Source organism: Passer montanus, unplaced genomic scaffold (assembly GCF_014805655.1).
Source record: "Passer montanus isolate IOZ18808 unplaced genomic scaffold, ASM1480565v1 scaffold19, whole genome shotgun sequence".
Classification (NCBI taxonomy): Eukaryota; Metazoa; Chordata; class Aves; order Passeriformes; family Passeridae; genus Passer; species Passer montanus.
This window is the reverse complement of record NW_024366480.1, coordinates 10,151,934-10,172,182: the sequence shown is the minus strand read 5'-3', so window position 1 is coordinate 10,172,182 and position 20,249 is coordinate 10,151,934. Positions and strand designations below refer to the sequence as shown.

Below are 20,249 nucleotides of genomic sequence, written 5' to 3'. Positions count from 1 at the left end.
TCTTTTCCTGTGAAGCCTATCAAGAAATGGATCAGGGTTAGACTGCTGTGCACCAAGGCAACTGCTTATCCTCTTGAGTAATCCTGACTCATTGTCTTCTTGGCCACCCCCTGGATTCCTTCTGCCTGCGTGTGTTGTCCTTGATGGATCAACCATTCACTCTTTGCTTTCTGGAACATTGCTTTGTTCTTTACGGAGTGTTTAACCAAATTTGGCCCAAAAGTAAATATACAGATTAAGAAACATATACATACAGAAGCACACATACCTTTAATATGTATGGATACATATGAAAACCCAGGGGATGAAGTCTGGGATTTACAGTCAATTTGCATTTGAAAATATAGTAAAGCATTTCTGCTAAAAAGATGTGTTCATCCTAAAATGTTTCCTTTCTTCTCCTTTCCCTTTTCCTTCTCTTCTTCCCTTACCTACTCCTGTTCTTTTTTCCCCCTCCAATAAAAATACTGGAGAGGGGTGGAGTTTTGTTTGTTTTGGGTTGGGTTTTTTTATATATCTGTACTCCTTGTGGTTGCAAAAGTTTTTAACTGTGCATCACTCAGTTTTATTTAATTTTTGCTATTTCCTGGGCAAGAGTCTGAGCTGGTGACTACTGGCAAACCTGGTGACTTTAGCATTAAAGTTCAGCTACCACTGCTCTCAGAGAAGGCCTTACAGAAGGATTTTAAACACACAATATGCCAACCATGAATAAATTAACACCTAAACTTGCTGAGAAAGAGCCTGGTTAATATAAAGTTTGCCTTGTGGGTTCCTCATGTCATTCCAGGTCACCAGCAAACTCTGTGGCAAGTTCAAGTGACGCTCAAACCTCTTATAACTAGGAAATACCCACCTGAGGTACATCCCAGTGTGGAATTAAGGCGCACCTGGAGCAGCCAGTGACTCTTGGCATTAATTTTCAAGTAAATCTCTTGCACTGGTGACATGGAGATGGCAGCCGTGTGGGCAAAAGTCAGGAGACAAGTCCTGATGTCTCATTTTTCAATTCAGACCATGATCAAGTGGTGATATCCACAACTCCTTTGGCCAAAGACCAAAGAAAGAGGGGTCTGTCATCTCAACAGCAGTGAAGTGAAAGTCTGTCTGTATCTGACCCTTCAGCTGCTGAAGTTGATGGTGAAAGAGCACAAAGAATTACTGCATCAGGGGCTGTTTCGAGCAGATGGGTCTCAGAGTTTGACTGCAGCATATGTGCAGGATTCCTCTTTCAGTAGCCCTCACCTGGACACAGGTTTTCCTTTAAGAGCACTTAACGTGCTGCAGCTCTGAGATGTTCTGCTTCAGGACCCACAATGTCATGCATAAGTGTGCTACAGGAAGACTGAATCACTGATCAAACAATGCAGAGTTCAGGTTGTACTGCTCTACCTTAGCTCTGGATTTCCTGGTTCTCAGAGGTGTCTATCTCTCTGTCATATCAGAAGGGAACAAGACTGAGCAATAAGAAACTCAATCTTCTCCTCACTGAATTGCCTGGGGGGGGAATTTGTTGAATTTTTTTTTTGGGGGGAGAGGGAAGCATTTGTTTGTTTGTGTTTGTTTTGTTACTTTGGTATTTTTTGCTTTGATAGGGGAAAAAAAGGGTGAATTTTGGCTATTTCAAGAAATTCCAGCAACCACCAATATGTGCAGCTGGGATATCATTGTAGTAGATACATTTATCTCCCAACCTTTCATCCTAGATCTCCAAATCATTTTGAAAGGAAACAAATTATTGTCATCTTACGGGTAAAGAAACAGAGAACAAAAGAAGCAAAGTGATGTACTTGATACTGCTTGAGGGCTGAGATGACAATTAGTGCATAAAATAAAATGCACACACACACAAAAAAATCTTCTGTGGTATTTTTTGCTATCTGGTGCCATTAGATATATGACAAGTAGCAGTTTAATGCATGGTTCCTACTGTGCCAGCTCAGTTGTATGCCAGGCCAGACCCTCCCTGTTAGATTAGCCCTTGGGCCATCCAGGCTCTCCAGCCTTTCCTCAGCCCACGCAGTCTCCCCTCCCCACCCAACTAGTCCCTGCCTGGAAATACCTAACCCAATATTCAGATTAATATATTTGCATTTATTCACTCCTTTGCTTCCTGGTTTACTGAGTTTGAATTTGCATCTTGTTAGATCTACTTAGATATTGGCACATGTAAGCTGATGGCTTGCATTCTTCTGAACCAGACATGACTTACCAAAATCCCAGAACCTATCTCAAAGGGACAAATGGGATTGAATGATTACTACTCCCAAACCTTCTTTTCCATGAGTTTCACATCTCTCCAACTGGTCCCTTCCTAAAATCCTTTCTCTTCTTACTTCAGCACCAGCTCTCCCCACTCTCCTCCATTCCAAGCTCCTCTCAGCAAGCTGCTGTATGCAGCACATTTAATTCTGCTCTCATTGACAGTTTTTGAACCTTCTTGCTTATTTTCTTATACTCACATTGAATTTTTCCAAAATAAAACAGAAGCAAAACCGAAATCCTGGCAAAAGTGTAGTCTGGCACCTTGTCTGTAGACCATTGTCATATTTTAACTGGACTTAGGTTGGACTCAGGAGTAGCACTCTTTCATAACCCACATGAATACGAGCTGGCTGGAAATCTCCTTGGCACCCTACTCTGCCAGCAAGTGTGTAATGCATTTAGTCAGGGAGGCCTGGGTACATGCCTATGCAGGCAGCCAAGCTCTTTTTTTGCTGATCTGAAGGGAGGTAGGTGCCAGTGTGAAGCATGTCCGGAGAAGGATTGTTGTGGGACACGGCTTGTTATCCTGGTCTGTGCAAGTGCTAGGACCTGTCAGTCCTTAAAAATGTGAGGGGTGGAGAAGTCAAGAGGTTACTTCCTAAGAACCTTTTGTTTAGATAACCCTGGCTCTTGCAGGAAGAGCACTGAATTTCAGGGTCAGTTACACACGTGTATTTTAGACCTCTGGAGGAGGCAGCCTTCAGATGTGTGTGCTTGTTCAGTCTCCTGACGTGAGCTCATTCTGCTCCCGGTCCACCTCAATCAGCAACTGTGTAATTACACTTCATGTAGCACTGAGCCCAGACAGAGGTACGGACAGACTGTGGCACAACACTTGGAGACTAGGCAAATATATGCAAAATATAGCAGAGGTCCTTTCACTGAAGAATTAATTAAAACTGGAACTATTGCTGCTCTCAAAATGAAGGCTGACAATATCCAAAAAGACTCAATGCTTATCTTTTTTGTAATGTTAGAAAAGGATTACAGACTATGAGGAAAGAATTATATAACTGAGGAAACAACCACCAAAAAGCTACCCAAAATAAAGAGAAGAACTCAGTGATGGTTCTTGACATGTGCTGATTCCTACACTGAAATTTTCAGCTATTGAACTAGGAGGGAATCCAAAGAATTAAGTTTTTTTATCTGAAATAAATGTACACAGAACAATAGGGGATACAAATACACACAAAACCCCATGTATAACTTCTGAAGAAGACAGTGATAAAGTATGAGTTAAGAAATCTGACTACGTACAGGGCCAGATGGTTTGTAATAGAAGGTACCAAAAGTTTGAAGACCTGTCTAGTCCAAAAATAATTTCCTAGTTTAATTAAATTAGCTAGGATGTGAAAGAGCAATTACAGCCCTAAAGCAGCTCCTGACTAGGCTGATTCTTACAATAATTTTCAAATCAGCTTTGCTTACTTGATATAAAAATGATTATTTCCTTTTCTTTTACCATCATATAGGGCTTGACCTCCTGGGTGCCTTGTTGAGGTACAAATGTAAGCTGTCATATTTTTTAACTGTGGGAACAGTTGAAGGGTGTCAGGTATATTAAGAAGCTTTACATTATGCATTTCAAATTCTTCTTGGATTCAAGCACTGGAAACATTCCAGGTTCCAAGGTTTCTGTTTAAAATGAGATTTAATGTACATACACTGTAGCATTGCCAATAATATCTTAAACTGGGTGTGTTTTATTGAGTGATTCATAAAGTAAGACAGACAAAGTATGCACAGTGGTATTGGAATTTGGGTGGGATCAAAGTACTGATTTAGTGTAATATGTTTGTCAAGCACAGCACACAGGAAATCTTCTTTCTGAATGAAGATGGATTTAGCCCATGAGAACCTCAGTATATTCCAACTGTCATTTACTCCAGTGAACCCCCCTTTGAAAATATTAAAGTAAAAACTAAAAAAGCTGCAGCACTCACCCTCAGATATTCCATTGGCAATGAGACTACAGTCAGACTTGTTGGAAGTAAAAGACAGGAAAAGTATTAATATTAATAAAAATAACATTGATTTAAAGGGACACTGCGTGCACTTGCAACACAGAATAAAATTCTATCTGTTCCCTAATGGAGTGGCTGCAACATTTTTATTGAAATGCAATTTTGCTGTTAATTTGGCATCCATAAGCATACTGAGCTGGGTATGCTGTGACTGTACATTTGCATGCATGTACCTCACCCTCTCTGCACTCTTCCTGTTTGCATCTCCTTCTAGGCAGTATTTTGAAAACCACAGTGCTGATTTTGTTTCTGAGACTAAGAAGCCACTCGTACTGAGAACAAGGAGCTCTAACACTGAGAAACTGAGCCCTGCTTAGAGGGCTTCATCCTGGGAGAGGGATAATCCTGTCCTGAGTTCCATTATTAAAAATCAAGCTGTTACATTTATGAAACCCCTGTTTAAATACATTACGTTCGATTCTTCTTTGACTCCTGATCAAGAATTACATCTTTTTTTCTTTTTAATCAGGTACTGCTTGCTACAGTGTAGGAACAGAGTATTCTGCCTTTATCCCTGCTTTCTGCACTCTGATGCACTCGGAGGGCATAACCACCTTGTTAGTCCGGCCCTGCCTAGTCCTAACTACTCCCTTGGCAAAGTTCATGCATTTGTGAGGTGGGACAGCTTACTGAAATAAAAGTGAAGGCTGTGGATGCCCTGTTTCAAGAGGAAGAGTTTTTTGGAGGAGAAGGAGCTTGCATGACTCACATTCGTACAAAACGGACAGAAGGGAGAAGGTGAACTCTCCTGCTACCAGGAGCTAAAAGGGCTCCAGGTCTGCCCCTAGCGCTGGAAAGGATTCGGTACAGGAATCGGCGCAGACACAATGTTTTCAGAGGGCTTTCCACCTTTTCCTTTGAAAAGTACTCTGCTGTTTCTCAAGACCTGTGCATAGAGAGATAATATTCCAAAGGTGTTACTTAGTTCTCAGAATTTCCTATCAACTGTGATTTTTTTTAAGGGTATGAATGCTATTAACCTATAGGTTAATGGATTAGCTTCAAATAATGTATTACATCCTTTCCCTCAATTGTATTTTAAGATTTATATTAGATTAAATACACAGGGAAGATTTCAGTTTGTAATTTGCCTCAGTGAGAAATAGATTAAATAGAAGGCTGCACTTGCTGTGGTGTCCTTCAGCTACCCATGAAAAGTTGATCTGTAAAGTTCTCAGAACAGTCATGGAACAAAACTTCAGGATATTAAGATCTTGAAAATAAAGGAAAACTTCTTTCTCCTGGAAAGCTCTGGCTTATATGCATTAATTATCTCATGATACCTTTTGATAAGCAAACACAAAAGCAAGCAGTGTACAGCATGCCAGTACAAGTTAGAGGAGAGGCAGTGAAAAAAGAAGCTGTAGCCTGATTTTGTTTCTTTGATCTGCAGACAGATCCTTCATGAAGATAAGAGCAGGGAGCCGCATGTCTTGCTTTAAGGCAGGATTTAGGTAATCTTATCTTCAAAAATCTCTGCATTCCTTTTTCTTCCACATTTTACTCCTGATATGCCACTAACACAGCATCCAGACATTGAGCCTGACTACTCACCTATCACACTTCTTCCCTTGGACTAGGTAAACCAGTCAACCAGCTCTTGGTGTGAGCTTTTTTTTGGGTGACAAGTCCAAAAATAGGTGTGCCATAGGTGTCCTCCTCAAAGACATCTCCATGTCTTCGCTCCTGTGATGGAATAAATAAGACATTATTAACTTTCTGGTGTTGTGGGATAACACGCCCAGGCAGGTCTGCATCTGGATGGAATTCTTTGAACTCCCACAGTATTGTTAACCTTCCCTTCCTGCAGGATAAAGCCAGAGAGTAGTTCAATTTTTTCCTCATCCTCTGTGCAAATCATTTGGGACCCAGCTTCCCAGATCCTTTCTTATTTCCAGTGGTCTGATTTCCTTACTTTTCAGGCTATTGGAAATTGCTGTGACCTAAGTCACCCAGATGCCCAAGTGCTCCCATTCTCTGTGTAGGAGCCAAAGGGATATTCCCACCAAGATGCAGTTCATCTGAGCTTTTTCAGAAGAGGAATTACAGTCAAGTCACATGCCCAGAAGTGAAGTCAACAGCAGTGGCTCACATAAAGTCCAAATTGCTCACAGGCTAGGCTCTTCCCTTGCTAATGACTGCATGAACACCTGGATCAGGGGGTCAGGGACCACATCGCCATTCCAGCCACCTGTCTTACTGAAAGGAATTACTTGGCACCACTAGCTCAAACTCACTTCAACCAAGGCTTGAAGATTGAACTAGAATTTTTTAATATGTTCTAACACCCAAATGAGACTTCTGACTCTTTCTGGGTTTTGGTGAAATGATATTTTGTCTCTGCCAGAGCATCAGATTTATTTTCTAATCCATTTTACCACCCTTCTGATATCATAAAATAGATTATGACAATGGTAGCTTCTCTTTAAGGTTGCTGTGCAGATAGGCCTTCACTTTGCTGATTCCTTTGCTGACGATAACTAGTGCTAGTTCTCTTTAAGCTATACCTTCACAAGTTACTACTCTATTACTTTTTTATTCTCACCTATTCTTAAAACTTTTCTAACTGCGAAAATGAGAGATATGATTCCATAATCTATGTGTGACAAAGGTAAGTCTGCAGACCCTTAGAGTGCAGACCTAGTATAGAAGTTTTCTTTTGCATTTAATTGCCCTAAAAATAACATTTAAAGCCTCCTAATGTACTTCAGGATTTTTGGACCTAATGTACCCATCATCTTTAAAGAAACCACAAGAACTGATTGAGAAGGAGGGTAAAATAGCTGGACTGATAAAACAGGCTGCATTGAGCATATTTCCAGTTCCTGCTCCTCCAGATAGTTTCTTAGCTATTAGTTGAGTCAGGGTAATGTCTCCTTGTGTAGTTAAGGTCCTGACATGTTATTGCTTATTTGAAGAGATTACTATGTTATTACTCCTCATCAGAAAATTAAAGCTATTGATCAAGTAATGAATTATTTTCCCCCATGTAAAATATTTTATTAATATATATTAAAAAACCCTACAAAATAAAGCACACTAACTTGTTATTTATTTTTAGGTTTGCAGAAACTGAGATTATCTGTGTTGGAGCCAGATTCTGAGGTCCATAAACAGGCGATACTACCACTGCTGTACAAGGAAATTGAAATAAACATTTAGCAAGGAGTTTTCCTGAAATGAAAAATGCCAACATCATTACAAGCAATAATTATAAATTGTGTCAAAACTTTGCAAAACTGCTGGTTTCTTTAAGGGTTAATTCATCTTCATGAAGGACATAGACCTAAAAAGGGAATTTTGGATTTACATAAAAATCCTTTGCATTTCAGGGCTGTTTAGACTAGTGGTGGGAAGAGGGGAGGTCACACTCCCAAACTCAGACTTAAGCTCATTTCAACACACAAAAACGTTATTCATAGCAGAAACAAAACAAAAGGGAAAAAAAAAAGTAACTCTGTCTTTTATTCTGTAGATTTTATGGATTGATGAGAATTTCTTTCTCATCATCAAAATGATCAGATTTTTCTCCTTCTGAAATTCCTTTCTCATATTGTTTTCCTGTCTTCTATTGGGAGTGCAAAGATCCCTTTCACTGTTAAATCTAAACAGAGGAATCAACTGTAGTATGTAAGAGTAAGGACTAAGACATAAGATAAATCTCCTCTTACACCACCTGGCTTACAATTGGGTTTTAATTTCTCCTTTGCAGTTGCCTCATGATTGTTCCTAATGAACACCCAGTTCCACTTATGCAGAAAAAAAGGTAAGAGCGACACCACAAGCTGCCTACAGACACCCTTCTCACTGCCTAAACTACCGTGAGGTCAGGATGGATAGATGCATTCTCATTTGAAAATTCTCATTTGAGCCTTGTTTGGAAGGTCCCTGTTTGGGTCTTCTATAACCAGAGGAAGAACCCATCAATGTACATTCACTGCCTGCAGATTTAATGAGAAAAATCATTGTAAGTTCAAACCTGCTCTGGCTGGCAGCACATGCTGGGTATGTTTTAGACAAACCTGATGCTCACTTGGCAGGACAAATTTCTGAAGTACAAGAGCCCTCTTATCTCCCCTTGGCAGTATGCACAATAGAAGCCTGCTTACTTGACAATAAAACTTTGGCCTTAATATAAAACCCTTTTCATAGTTTATAAGGCTAAGCTTAATTAAAAGGAGAATTGTGTATGCTCTCCTTTCATTTGGTAGTAAACACAGGCTCCTTCACCTCATACAAAGCTAATGGTGGTAAACCAGATACTGCACCACTCTATACAAGAATAGTGTACTGTGGAATGTACTGCTAGAAGGAAACAGCATGTCTATTCAGTGAATCCAGTTGTAATTTATGAGAACCTGACTGGGCTGCTCCTGCAGTGAGCTGGAAGGCAAGAAGGTATCACCCACCTGCTGCAAAGACTGCCTGAATTTTGAAGTAGAGATCTCCAGTTGTCACTCCAACCAGACAACCAATAATTGACCTTCACATTCCCTTTCCAAGCAGCAAGTAACAGGTGTCACCTAGGCCAGAAGCATGAAAGGAGCCCAGCAAACCAATATCAGCACCACCAAAAGAAAACTGGACATGTCTTGTCATCTCCAGAGATTCATTCAGGACAACTGTCACACCATCTTTACAAACTGTTCTCAAAACTGGCAGCCCAAATGAGGACCTGCAAAACAGAGCATGTTACAAGAGCTACAGACATGACAAAACTGCAGCCTTGAATATCCCCCAGATAGTGAGCCCCTGTTTTGAACTGTGCCTTGTACAGGAAATCACAACAGCCTTTTGTTTGGGTTGGTGTTGACACTGCAAACACCTGCATGCTCAGGCATGGTTTTGTATGGAATGATACACGACAAAGGATTCGTGCAGCCTTGTGAGCTCACATCAGTGTTTTCATAAGGTTCATGTGGAAAATGAGTTTGATAAAAAGATACAGAGCTTTCATCAAGAACTTACTGTATGAATTCACACAGTATAAAGAATTTCCAGGATGCAGCAAGTGGATTGACTTTGCTGGACTGATTCCATAAATTTATATAGATTATTTCAGTCTCCGCAGAAAGAGCTCTAACTTGATTCCTTTGTGACCTGATGTCCAACCTCAACAGCTGGTGTTGACTGGCTGTCATGGTTTCACCCCATCCAGCAACCAAGCCCCAGGCAGCCACTCACTCTCCGCCCCACCAGTGGGATTGAGGAGAGAAGAAGGGTGAAATCTGGAAAACTCGCGAGTTCCCATAAAGACCACTTAATAGGCAAAGCAAAAGCTGCACACGCAAGCAAAGCAAAAAGAGGAGTAAATTCACTGGTTCCCATGGGCAGGCAGGTGTTCAGCCACTCCAGGAGAGCAGGGCCCCATTACACATGGCAGAGACTTGGGAAGAGAGCCTCCATCACTCCAAATGTCCCCCCCTTCTTCCTTATTCCCACACTTTATAAATGGAGCATGATGTCAAATAAGCATTCCTTTGGTCAGTTGGTGTCAGCTGCCCCAGATGTGTCTCCTCCCAGTTTCCCACATGCTCCCAGCCTCCTCCCCAGCACGGCAGTATGAAGAGCGGAAAAGGCCTTGGATCTGTGTCAACCCTGCTCAACAATAACAAAAACATGTCTGTATTACCAATCCTATTAATTTGTGTTCAGCACAAATCCAAAACACAGCCCCATCCCAGTCATTGGGAAGAAAATTAACTCTACCCCAGCCAAACCCAGCCCACTGGCCAATTTACTTAGCAATATGGACAAATAATCTGTTGGATCACTGAGTCTTGACTTCTGCTTTCCAAGACTTCTCAGAAATTTCTTTTTACCTGTATAAGGCTGTACCTTTATTATTTACAATTTACAATTATTTATTGTTCTGACTGAGCTTTTCAAAGACTTAGAAAGCCCTAATCCTAGCTTCCATACTAAATCCATCTGAAGCTAATTTAGGTCTCTTCTTTAATTGAGCCAATATTTTGCTTTAGCTAGTTCTTGTCCCCTCTTGGTGCCTAATTTGCTATGGTATTTGCAGTGTTCTCAAGTTATACCATAGCTTCTGTTTTTCTGATGTAAGCAAAAAGCTTTTTTAAAAATTCTTTCCCCATCTAACAGTGGAGAAAAGTTGCACTATCACTAGCTTGAGGCTATTGGACATCATTTGAAAAGAATGAGAAGCCTTGCATCATTTTTCACTCCTTTGATAGGAGATTGCCTTGGGGATTAGCAGTGAATAAGGAGAGTAATCTTGACCCTCTTGACAAACATACATCTCTAATGCCAGAGATGTCAAAATGTTTCCCAAATACTTTAGGAACACTGCATCTCTTACAAGGTCCTACAAGAAGCCTGCTGGTAAGCTTTACACAAACAATTCCCAGGTTTCGCCCAATAGCAATGATGGTGCTTTTTGGAGCTCTTGGTAGTCAAGCTGCAAGTAGCATCTTGTAGAGGTTTACTCCCCTCTAACCTTTTCCAGCAGATTTTTCTCTTCAGCAGGGAGTGACTGAACCATCCAAGTGCCATAAACAGAAGACGTTAAAACATGAAGCAACTCTACAACAAAATGAAGTAGCAGCCAGCTACATAATCTCCAGGCATTAATGCTGGAACCAGTGAGTTATAAAGAACCTAATTCACTTTTTGCATGTGCAATGAAATGGAATAACCCTTCTCAAACTAAACAAAAATAAATTGCAGTGGCTTAAGACCTGTGTAGCTGACATCAGAATCATGCTCTTATTTCCACTGGATCATTCCTGTACTCCTCTGGCTTTCATGTCTCAGGACTCTCATGATGCTTTTCCAGGGCAGTCCTTTTCTAGCCTTTGTTTAAATAAGCAAACATTGATTAAGTAAACATTTACTTCGATCAAGTAAACAAACAAACAAAAATAGCATCTCTCAGAATTTTAGCCATTTCATAAACACTGGATTTTGCATGGGATCTAGGAGCTGGAAGCTGCTCCTCCCACTCAAGGAACAGCTTGCTCAGCAGCAGCTGCTTTCCTTTTAAGAGATTTTGTCAGTTTCTTGGGCAAGAACCAGAAAGATTTCTGTGGTGGCAGGCATTACTGTCTGCAAGTTTATGTCATCCAAGGGATGCAGAGGCATTTCTTCCTGGGCAGCAGGGAGTTAACTTGCCTCCTGTTCCCTGCCTTGGGAATAAGAGCTGGGATGGCAGCCCATAGTAGGAGGGTCGGGATTGAATTCGCCAGTGAAGGGGGGGGATAACATTTTTGTGTGAGAAAGATGTTTGCCAAGAAATCGAGAGGGGAAGTAACATGGGAGAAAGGAAGTAACTCATCAGTGTTTGGGACAGACAACAGCAGTTTCAGGATCTGGGTACACATCAGGGTCTTGGATGGATCTTTCTCTACCTTTGTCACTCACAGAGAAAGAAAGCAGGAGGAGAAAGTGTAAGATGCCTTTATAAGCTTACAAACACTGCCAGAACCTCAAAAGCATCCAGTTTCCTACCACTACAGGCTTTCTAAATACCATGACACCACTTCTAGAGAGGAGGAGTTTTCATAGAAAACTTTTAAACATAGAAAACTAGAAAACATTTAAACTAGTCTTCTACCAGCATGGGGCAGAATACGTCACTCACAGAGAAAGAAAGCAGAAGGAGAAAGATGCCTTCATAAGCTTACAAACACTGCCGGAACCTCAAAAGCATCCAGTTTCCTACCACTACAGGCTTTCTAAATACCATGACACCACTTCTAGAGAGGAGGAGTTTTCATAGAAAACTTTTAAACATAGAAAACTAGAAAACATTTAAACTAGTCTTCTACCAGCATGGGGCAGAATAAGGGCAAAGAGAAGGGCAGCAGCAGCCCCAGCTGCCATTGCTCCAGACCACTGGAGGACACCATGACTGAGGTCATAGAAAACTTTTAAACATAGGACTACACTTCTACCAGCATGAGCCACACTGGGGCAGACACATGTCAGTAGGGGCAAAGAGAAGGGCAGCAGCAGCCCCAGCTGCCATTGCTCCAGACCACTGGAGGACACCATGCCATCACTTGAAAGCTCTAGAGGAAGGCTGCTAAAAACCAAAGGCACTTGGCTTTGTACTTCCCAAAACCAAAATACAGTTGGTTAGAAAGAAGTGAGGTACACCATTGCTTCAAAACTTACAATTATTCATTGAATAAAATGCTACAAAAGGAAGGGGGAAAAAAAAGAAAGAAAACTTCTGGGATGCAAAGATTTGCTTTCCTTTATTTTTAATCAGCCATTTGAAAACACTGCAACATGACCAATTCTACAAAAATGTTTTCCTGACCACAGCGTCTTGCATGCAGACAAACACAAGGATTATGCCAGTTCCTGGAAGAGTGAGCATCAGTAGCTTTTTTTAATACTAGAACATGTCTGTTTGTTGTTTTTCTCTCTTCTTACCTCCCTAATTTTGGGGATACTCAAAATTTTTGGGGATACCTTTTTTGTTGTTTTTGTTGTTCATAGGCTCTTAGTTTAAACTATATAAGTACCATATGTTACTTTTTCCTCTGGTTGTTAATTTTTGTTCGGTTGTACAATATTTTTTGACTGTGCAATAAAATTGCCCTTAACAACCTCTCTTCTGCTGTTTCAGCCTCAACAACTTCCACTGGGTCATCTTTGTGCTACTGTTTTAAACAGTTTGCTTGTTTGTAGGTAGCTAATTAGCTATTAGTTCTATCAGCAAGAAACTTTTGAAGTCTGGGCTGTAACTTCTTTTAGTGAGAGCTCACACTAGATCAGTGTGTATTTGAGAAACTTCCCCAGGTAGGATGAAAGATGAGGATCTGACTTGCCTTCCTGGGCAAATATCTCAGGCATTGTCTCGTATTTTGGTGGTACTGAATCCAGACAGCAAGTGGACATGTAGTTATATATGGCTTTGAAGTCAGTGAGATGTTTACTGTCTGAAAAATGGACAGGTGCTCCTGCCCATGGCAGTGGGGCTTGGGACTAGATGATCTTTCAGGACCATTCCAACCCAAGCCATTCTATGATTCTATGAAAATGTAATTCCAGTGTGTCTTGCTGAAATTAATTCAGGTGGCATAATGTTTCACATATAAAGTAATGAAAAAAATCCCAGACTTCAAGGATTACAAAATCTGGACCAAAGGAAGGGGGTAGATAATTAATAGCACATATGAAAGATACAGAAATTTTAAAAAACATCACAAAGCCCCCAAAAGAATCTATGGAAAGGTGATCCTGAACCACAACACTCTTTGTAAAAGAATGGAGTGGGATGGTGTAAAACCTTAAAAATCTTCTGTCAATTTGTACAACTAATTACTGTCTGAAATTTGGAAAACTAATTAGAAGCTGCTTTAAACTGAATGTCGTGAGTGCAAACTGTAATTTTTCCACATCAGGGAGTGTATCCCATGCACTTATTGCAATACTTTAGTGTATAAGACATTCTTGTGGAAAGGCAACAAGCAGCCAGAATCCTTGCAATGTTCTTTACTGGTTGTCTAAAAAACCTGCTGTTTTGTTTCTCTGCTAAATTCTCCTAAAAAAAAAAAAAGCTTAATTAAATCAAAAACATCCCTCTGATGAGCCTCTTCTTTGATCTCTGTCTTTTGATAATCTCTCTCCTGACAGGCTGTGAATACTCTGCTAGCAATACTTCAGTGCTTTCCTCCATGGAGATAACAACTGCTCTGCTCCAGGCATTTCCTTGGCCTAGGATTTGGGATCCCTGGAAGTGGGCAAACATCTCCATCCAGCCTATTGGTGTGAGTGCAGGACTCCATGTGGAACTAATTAGTGTTATAATGAATGCCACAATAGTTTATTGCCAGGAAGCATCTAATGACCTGGCAGTAATCTCACAATGACTGATCAAGATTATCAAGATTTTCTTCAATTCCCTTTAGCAATTTTACCTGATAAATTTGGGGGGGGGCGAGAAGCCAAAATAAAACTGTAAGCAGAACAGAGAGGCTCTGATTTAAAATATCTGATGGATGATGCTCTTCTGCCTTCCTGGGGTTATTGTGTACAGCCCTTGTCCAAAAATTCTTGAACCATGCATACCAAGAGCAGAATGGTTATGACTTATTCTTAATTGATTTCAGAGGACCAGCCTTAAGCTGATGAGTTTTACTTAAATTTGGTATGTGATATGTGGGCTGCAACCTACTACTAACCTCAGGCTGACTATTTTAATCCAAATTGGGTGTGTACTACCGGGATTGGGTAGAAAAAATGGAGTTACTATTTTCAATTGTTTCTGCACATAGCAGGAAAAGCTTTAAAAAAAGAAAGAAAGAAAAAAGAAAATAAAAAGGAGATGGATTGAGATGGTTCACAACCAGAGCAGTCCCCATCCCGTGCCTAGCCCGGCACATGGTGTGTAGGACTAAGCATATGCACAGCCCCCTGCAGGATGCTGTCTCTCACAGACTGTTTTTCTCACAACAGCAGATATTTACCCTGCAGTACAAGAAAGACAAGGAGCTCCAGGAGGGGGGTCAGCGAAGGGACACAAAGATTATTAGGGGTTTGGAACATCTCTCTTATGAGGGCGTCAGAAAAGACTGAAGGGGATCTAATGAATACATGTAAGTATCTCAGAGGTGGGTGCCAAGAGGATGGTGTCGGACTCTTTTAAGTCGTTCCCAGTGACAGGATGAGAAGCAATGGCCATAAACTGAAACACAAGAAGTTTCACCTCTCCATGAGGAAGAACTTCCCACTGAGGGTGGCAGAGCGCTGGCCCTCCACGCGTCTCTGTAGACACTCAAACCCCAGCTGGATGTGTTCCTGCGTCACCTGCTCCAGGTGACCCTGCCTTGGCAGGGGGTAGGACTAGGTGATCCCTAGCGCTGCCTTCCATCTCTGTGCTGTCCCCGCCGCGCTCTCGCCCCGGAGCGCCCGTGCCGGCCCGGTGGGAGCCGGGAGCGGGGGGCAGCAGCGAGGCGGGGCCGGCGCATGTGACCGGCGGCGGGGGCGGCCCCGGCGGGCTGGGCCGCCTCGGCGGGGCAGTGCGGAGCGGCGGCGCCGGGCATGCGGAGCGGCCGGCTCCCGGGCAGATGATGGCGATACGCGAGCTCAAAGTCTGTCTGCTCGGAGTGAGTAAGGGCGGCCGGGGGGTCGCCTCCCCATTCCCTTCCCTCGCAGGTGGGGGCTGTGGGAGCGGGGTGGTCGCTGAGCCGGGGAACGCTTCCAGCCCCGCCGTCCCGCTTCCCGGGGGGAGCCGCGTCTGGCGGTGCCGGGCGGGGCGGGGGGGCTCGGCCGCAGAAAATTCCTCCACGCCGAAACTTGGCAGCCGCGCACCGGCCTCGGCGGGGCGGGGGAGGCTGTGGGGCTTGTTGTTTTTGTCTTGTTTCTCAACTTTTTAAAAGCGAGGAGGGCGTAGCGGGCCGGGGGAGGTGGTGAGCGGCTCTCTTTTGGGGGCTCCCCCGGCGCTCCCCAGGCAGAGCCATCCCGGCGGCGGCGGCCCCGCGGAGTTCTCCCTTTGGTGCCAGAACCCCGGAGGCACCTGGGGGTGGGGAGGGGGGATTGCTGCCCACCCTGGGGCTCGCTGCCCACCCTGGGGCCCGTCACAGGCGGCGGTGGCCTCGCCGAGCCCCGTTCCAGCGGTGGGGAGCCGCCCGGAGCCAGGAGCAGCGCTGCCCCGGGACGCTGTGTCCGGCGGCTCCTGCTCCCGTCTCACCGATGTGCTGCTCGGTGCTTTGTTTAGTTCCTTGCCTGGCTTTATTTAGCAGCGCTTCTTTGACTCTCCTCCATACAGGACCGTCCTTTTTGCCATTCTTTTTTTTTTTTTTTCCCCTTCTTTCGCTTTTTTGGCGAACTCGCGCGTGCGTTTCACATCTGGAGCCGCAATGTGCTGAGCTCTGCACTTTGGCTGCGCCTGCCCCTCTCTGCCCGGCACCGAGGGAGCTTCCCGGCAAAATGTGCCCACCAAGTTGGCACAAACACCGCCGCAGAGCAGAACCACCTCTCCTGACAGTAACCAGCAGAGCATCGCTACTCCAGTACACGAGTTTCTTTTTAAAAGTCAGACATCTCAAATTACCCGGTGCAAGTGTGGCTGCTTTTAGGCCCACATCTCCATAAGCACTCAGTGAAGCTGGATGAATGAAGGCGTTTTAGAGTGAATTTGCTTTCACGCCATCCAAGTGAGTTGAACATTTGAAAACCAAACACAAATAGTCGCTCCAGTTCTCTCTGATTTGTGTTGACACTTAGCCCAGCAGGAGTGGGTACCTTGCCCTGGAGTAGTTCTTGCCAGGATGCGGTGCCAGGGTACTGGAGTGTTCAACCCAAAGTATTTGGCAGTGACCATTCCTCCTTTCTTGGTTAGAATTCCTGCCTTCAACTTTTAAAATGGCATAGTGACAAAAATAAATGTGGTTTGTACAAACATGAGGAGTCTGTGGCAGAATATGTGGATGTGTCTTTGCTTGTTTTCTTCTCCAGCAGAAAATGTTGTAATTTTATAGAGATGAAGTGTCTAGTGGTATGAGATTCCACATGTCCATAATTTATTGATGTTTTGTAACATTAAAACTTCTGGAGATTTTGTAAGGCAGTTGTTTGCTTTTTTTTTTTTTTTTTTTAAGATAGGGAAAGAAACCTATAATGCAGCTGTGTTTTGCTAGGAGTATGCAATTACTCTGAAGATTCATTAAAATGATGGGGTGGCAGTGGTGGCACTTAGGGAGATGTGTCTGTAGTTATAGTCACTTAGTAATTAGTGATATGTTCCTTCTGTTTTAAGAGGGCATAGTTGTAGAAAGCCTTCTACTTCTGATCACAGACATCTCATTTATCATGGGGACTGACACTATTTTCCCAAAAGAGAGGAATCTTTCAGATGATGAATCCCCTCAAGAAGTTGACGTTTCTAGAGCAGGGAAACTCCATACCTGTCTGTGTGAACAAATGGAGGCATTAATTGTCTGATTTGCTTGAAAGCTAGATGGCAACTCAAAAATACAGTCTCAGATCTACCAAAAGAAATCTCGACACTTGTTTTTTCCAGTAGGTCCTGGACCTGGTTAATCTGCATTGTACATCATAGATCCCTTGATAATCAGTCAAGTCTGGCATGTCCTAGTCCCAAGACAAGTTCTTATCCTTGTTAGAAGTTAGAAATGTGAATTAAATTGGTTTGTAAACCCATATCCCTCTCCACTTCTGAACACAGCCCTAGACTGCAGCTCTGGATCAGACAGGAGGATCACTGACAGTTTGGTCAAGCTGTGCAGAGGGCCTGGGCTTGGGCTGTTCCTGCCTATTCAGAATTTCCCCATGGGAGAAAACTGCAGCTGGTGCAACGTTTGCAAACCCAGCTTCTCCATAAACTCTGGAGCCCCATTTGGCTGTAGAGTGTCCAGATGGGAAGATGATGAAGATGAATAGAGAAACCAGAGCTGTGGTCCACACTGCCAGTACTCCAAGGCTAGTGAGTGGCCTGGAGCCATTGCACTGAAGATGGGGAGTAGGTTATTGGCTCCTGGATGTAACCCCACCTTGCCAGGAGGGAGCCTGGCCTCTAGTTTTTAGCATTAACCTAACAAACCAGGATTTGGGTGTCTGCATTTCATTTCTTCCTCCTCCAGAGTATCTTGGGGTTTTTAAAATTCTCTATGGGTGTCATGGGAGTGGTTTGGAGCAGCCAGGAGTAGTGCACTCCAAGATGATGGTTACGGGATTTGTAGCTGTTGAAGGAGACACGAGTGAGAGAAGGGCAAAGGGGAAATCTGGGGCAGCGGGAGGGTGGGAGTGAGTCAGTTTGGAAGGAAGTCTTTGTTGATTGCAGAGCTCTCTGAGAAGGGATGGTTCCAGCTTGCCAGTGGGTGAGCAGGAGCAGGATGCCTGCCTAATTGTCCAGTGCCTCGCAGCCTCGGGTGTAGGAGGTACAGAGGAGCAGTTGAACAGCTCTCTTTAGCATGTTGCCATGCAAGTGTCCTCAAGCCTGCTCCTAAACTACTTCCTCCAGCAAATTATCGCTGCTGGGCAGTGAGGTATCTGCATGTTCAGCTTCCTGAGTGCAAATGCTTGAGCTCTGCTCCAAGTCCTCTCTTGTTACCCCTGGCTCTTCCTGTTCTCTCAGTCCAGTTTGTTATTTGTTCCCAGCAATTGTCCCTGCATTAGATGCCACATGGGTCTGAGCAGGTTTTAGCTGCAGCTCAGTGTGTGTGGTGAAATGAAGCGTAGCTCTCGTTTGGTTTGCATGGTGTTCCCATGTGGGCACCTTGTTGAGTGGCTGGAGAGAGAGGAGTGTAGGGGAGCTGCTGTGTTCCTGAGCCGTGCTTCAGTGCTGAACTGTGGCTGGCTGTGCAGCTGCCAGCTTTCCTAATCTGGCTGTGGCTGCTCAGTGCCCTGTGCCTTAGCTCCCAACATTTTCTTTATGTGGGCTGGAGGAGCGATTTACAGCTCCCTGCCAAATCCTGACATAATTGTGTGTGGCAACCACAGAAGAGATTGCCAGGTTTACGACTGAGGCAAAGTTTCTTGTCTTTGTCACTTCCTGAGGAAACTTTGACAACTCTTCAGACTTTGGGAGGTGGTTTGCTGACTACCATCTAAAGTGACCTCCATTACTCCTTTCCTTCTCTTTTTGTTTATTACATTTTTGTGTTGTGACTGTACATCACAGGACCAAAGGAGGTAGGACTGGAAGAGGCTCAGAGGTCATCCCTTGTTCCTAAAGCCCTTCTTATTCCTTACATGTGTTTGTTTCCTCTGTCTTTAAAAACTCACCATCTTCTCCCTGGGGTTATGTCCCAGGGCTTAACTGCTTTTACTGTAGAAAGTTTTTCCTGGACTTAGTGCCCACATCTTCCCTAGCTGACACTGTTTCTTCACCCTTCTGTCTGAGCCTCTGTTTTCTTGCTCATAAGAAGTCGCTTGCTGGCCTGCGTTCTGCTAGCATGAAAATGCTGTCTGAAGCTGGTGAGCCTGCATTTGTAAAAGGGGTGACATTTCCTCTGTGGAAATTATGCTATGATACAGATATATACACAGATCACTGGGAATCTTTTAGTTTGTGTCTAAAATGTTTGTCATAGTCAATGCTTTTATGGCCTACGTGTCCCAACACAAATAGGAAAGCTGCTGTTGAAGACAGAGCGGCACCCCTGGCTGGGTTGAACCAGTTCAGGAGCTTTCTTGTCACCAGGTGTGTGCAAGGTGGCCTCCATGGTAAGGTGAGCATCCTGCTGAGGACAGTGGCACTGCACAGTGCAGAAGCCACGGGTGCATCAGCAGCTGCAGTGTTGTAGCCTAAAACAGAGAGTACAGCAAACAAAGGGGGTCATGAAAAGAGGAAAAAGGTACTGATGAAGTAAATGTGTGCCTTCTATAATTTTGTCCGCAAAAGTGTCTTGTCTGAGAGAAGAACAGAAACTGCCAAGCAATTTCCCCCCCGTGTTAATGGTTCTTCATTACCTACTCATTCATTCTATTTCATTATGTAAACAAGTAGCTCTATCATGAGAGAAATTTTTGAGTTGTGACCGCATGGCTGTCTGTCTTGGGAAGTCACTGGTTTGAAGTGTCCATCATTTCAGCCTTTCCATCAAAGGAGCCCTTTGATCTGTGTCTCTTTCCTAGCCAGTTATGTTTTTGCATTGTAGTGAAACATCAAATTGCAGGTAAAACTGAACAGTGATTTTAAGTCCATGGCGAACTGAAAGACAGACACATGGTTAGCTGAACTGCACGTACCTAATTTTCTTCAGAAATGGTTTTTTCTTGGTATTCTTCTTTGGTGAAGAATACTCTGAAATATGCTCTTAATGTGAGCACACAGCACTTCCATATTTCATTGCCCTGCTTTGCCAGTCAAAAGAAGTTACAAGATACTGAAGGAGACTGGGACTGGTGATTTTGTTTTTATTGTGTTTGTCAATATTGCATAAAAATCCAGTTATGCACTAAGCAGGAAAAGCCTGTTCTCTTGTATCAGTAAAAAATGCCTTCAGAAGCCTAAAG

The 20,249-nt window shown here is 43.3% G+C and overlaps 1 protein-coding gene across 1 annotated transcript in view; it reads left to right on the top strand.

Annotated features, from left to right (window-relative positions):
- Positions 1-15,258: 15,258 nt before the first annotated feature.
- The window catches only part of RAB31 (RAB31, member RAS oncogene family), a 57,604-nt gene continuing 52,613 nt past the window's right edge, over positions 15,259-20,249 (top strand). Inside the window, exon 1 of the mRNA XM_039705982.1 lies at positions 15,259-15,376. Within this exon, the coding sequence (XP_039561916.1) occupies positions 15,338-15,376 (39 nt within the window). The 5' untranslated portion in view covers positions 15,259-15,337. The remainder of the gene's footprint in view (positions 15,377-20,249) is intronic.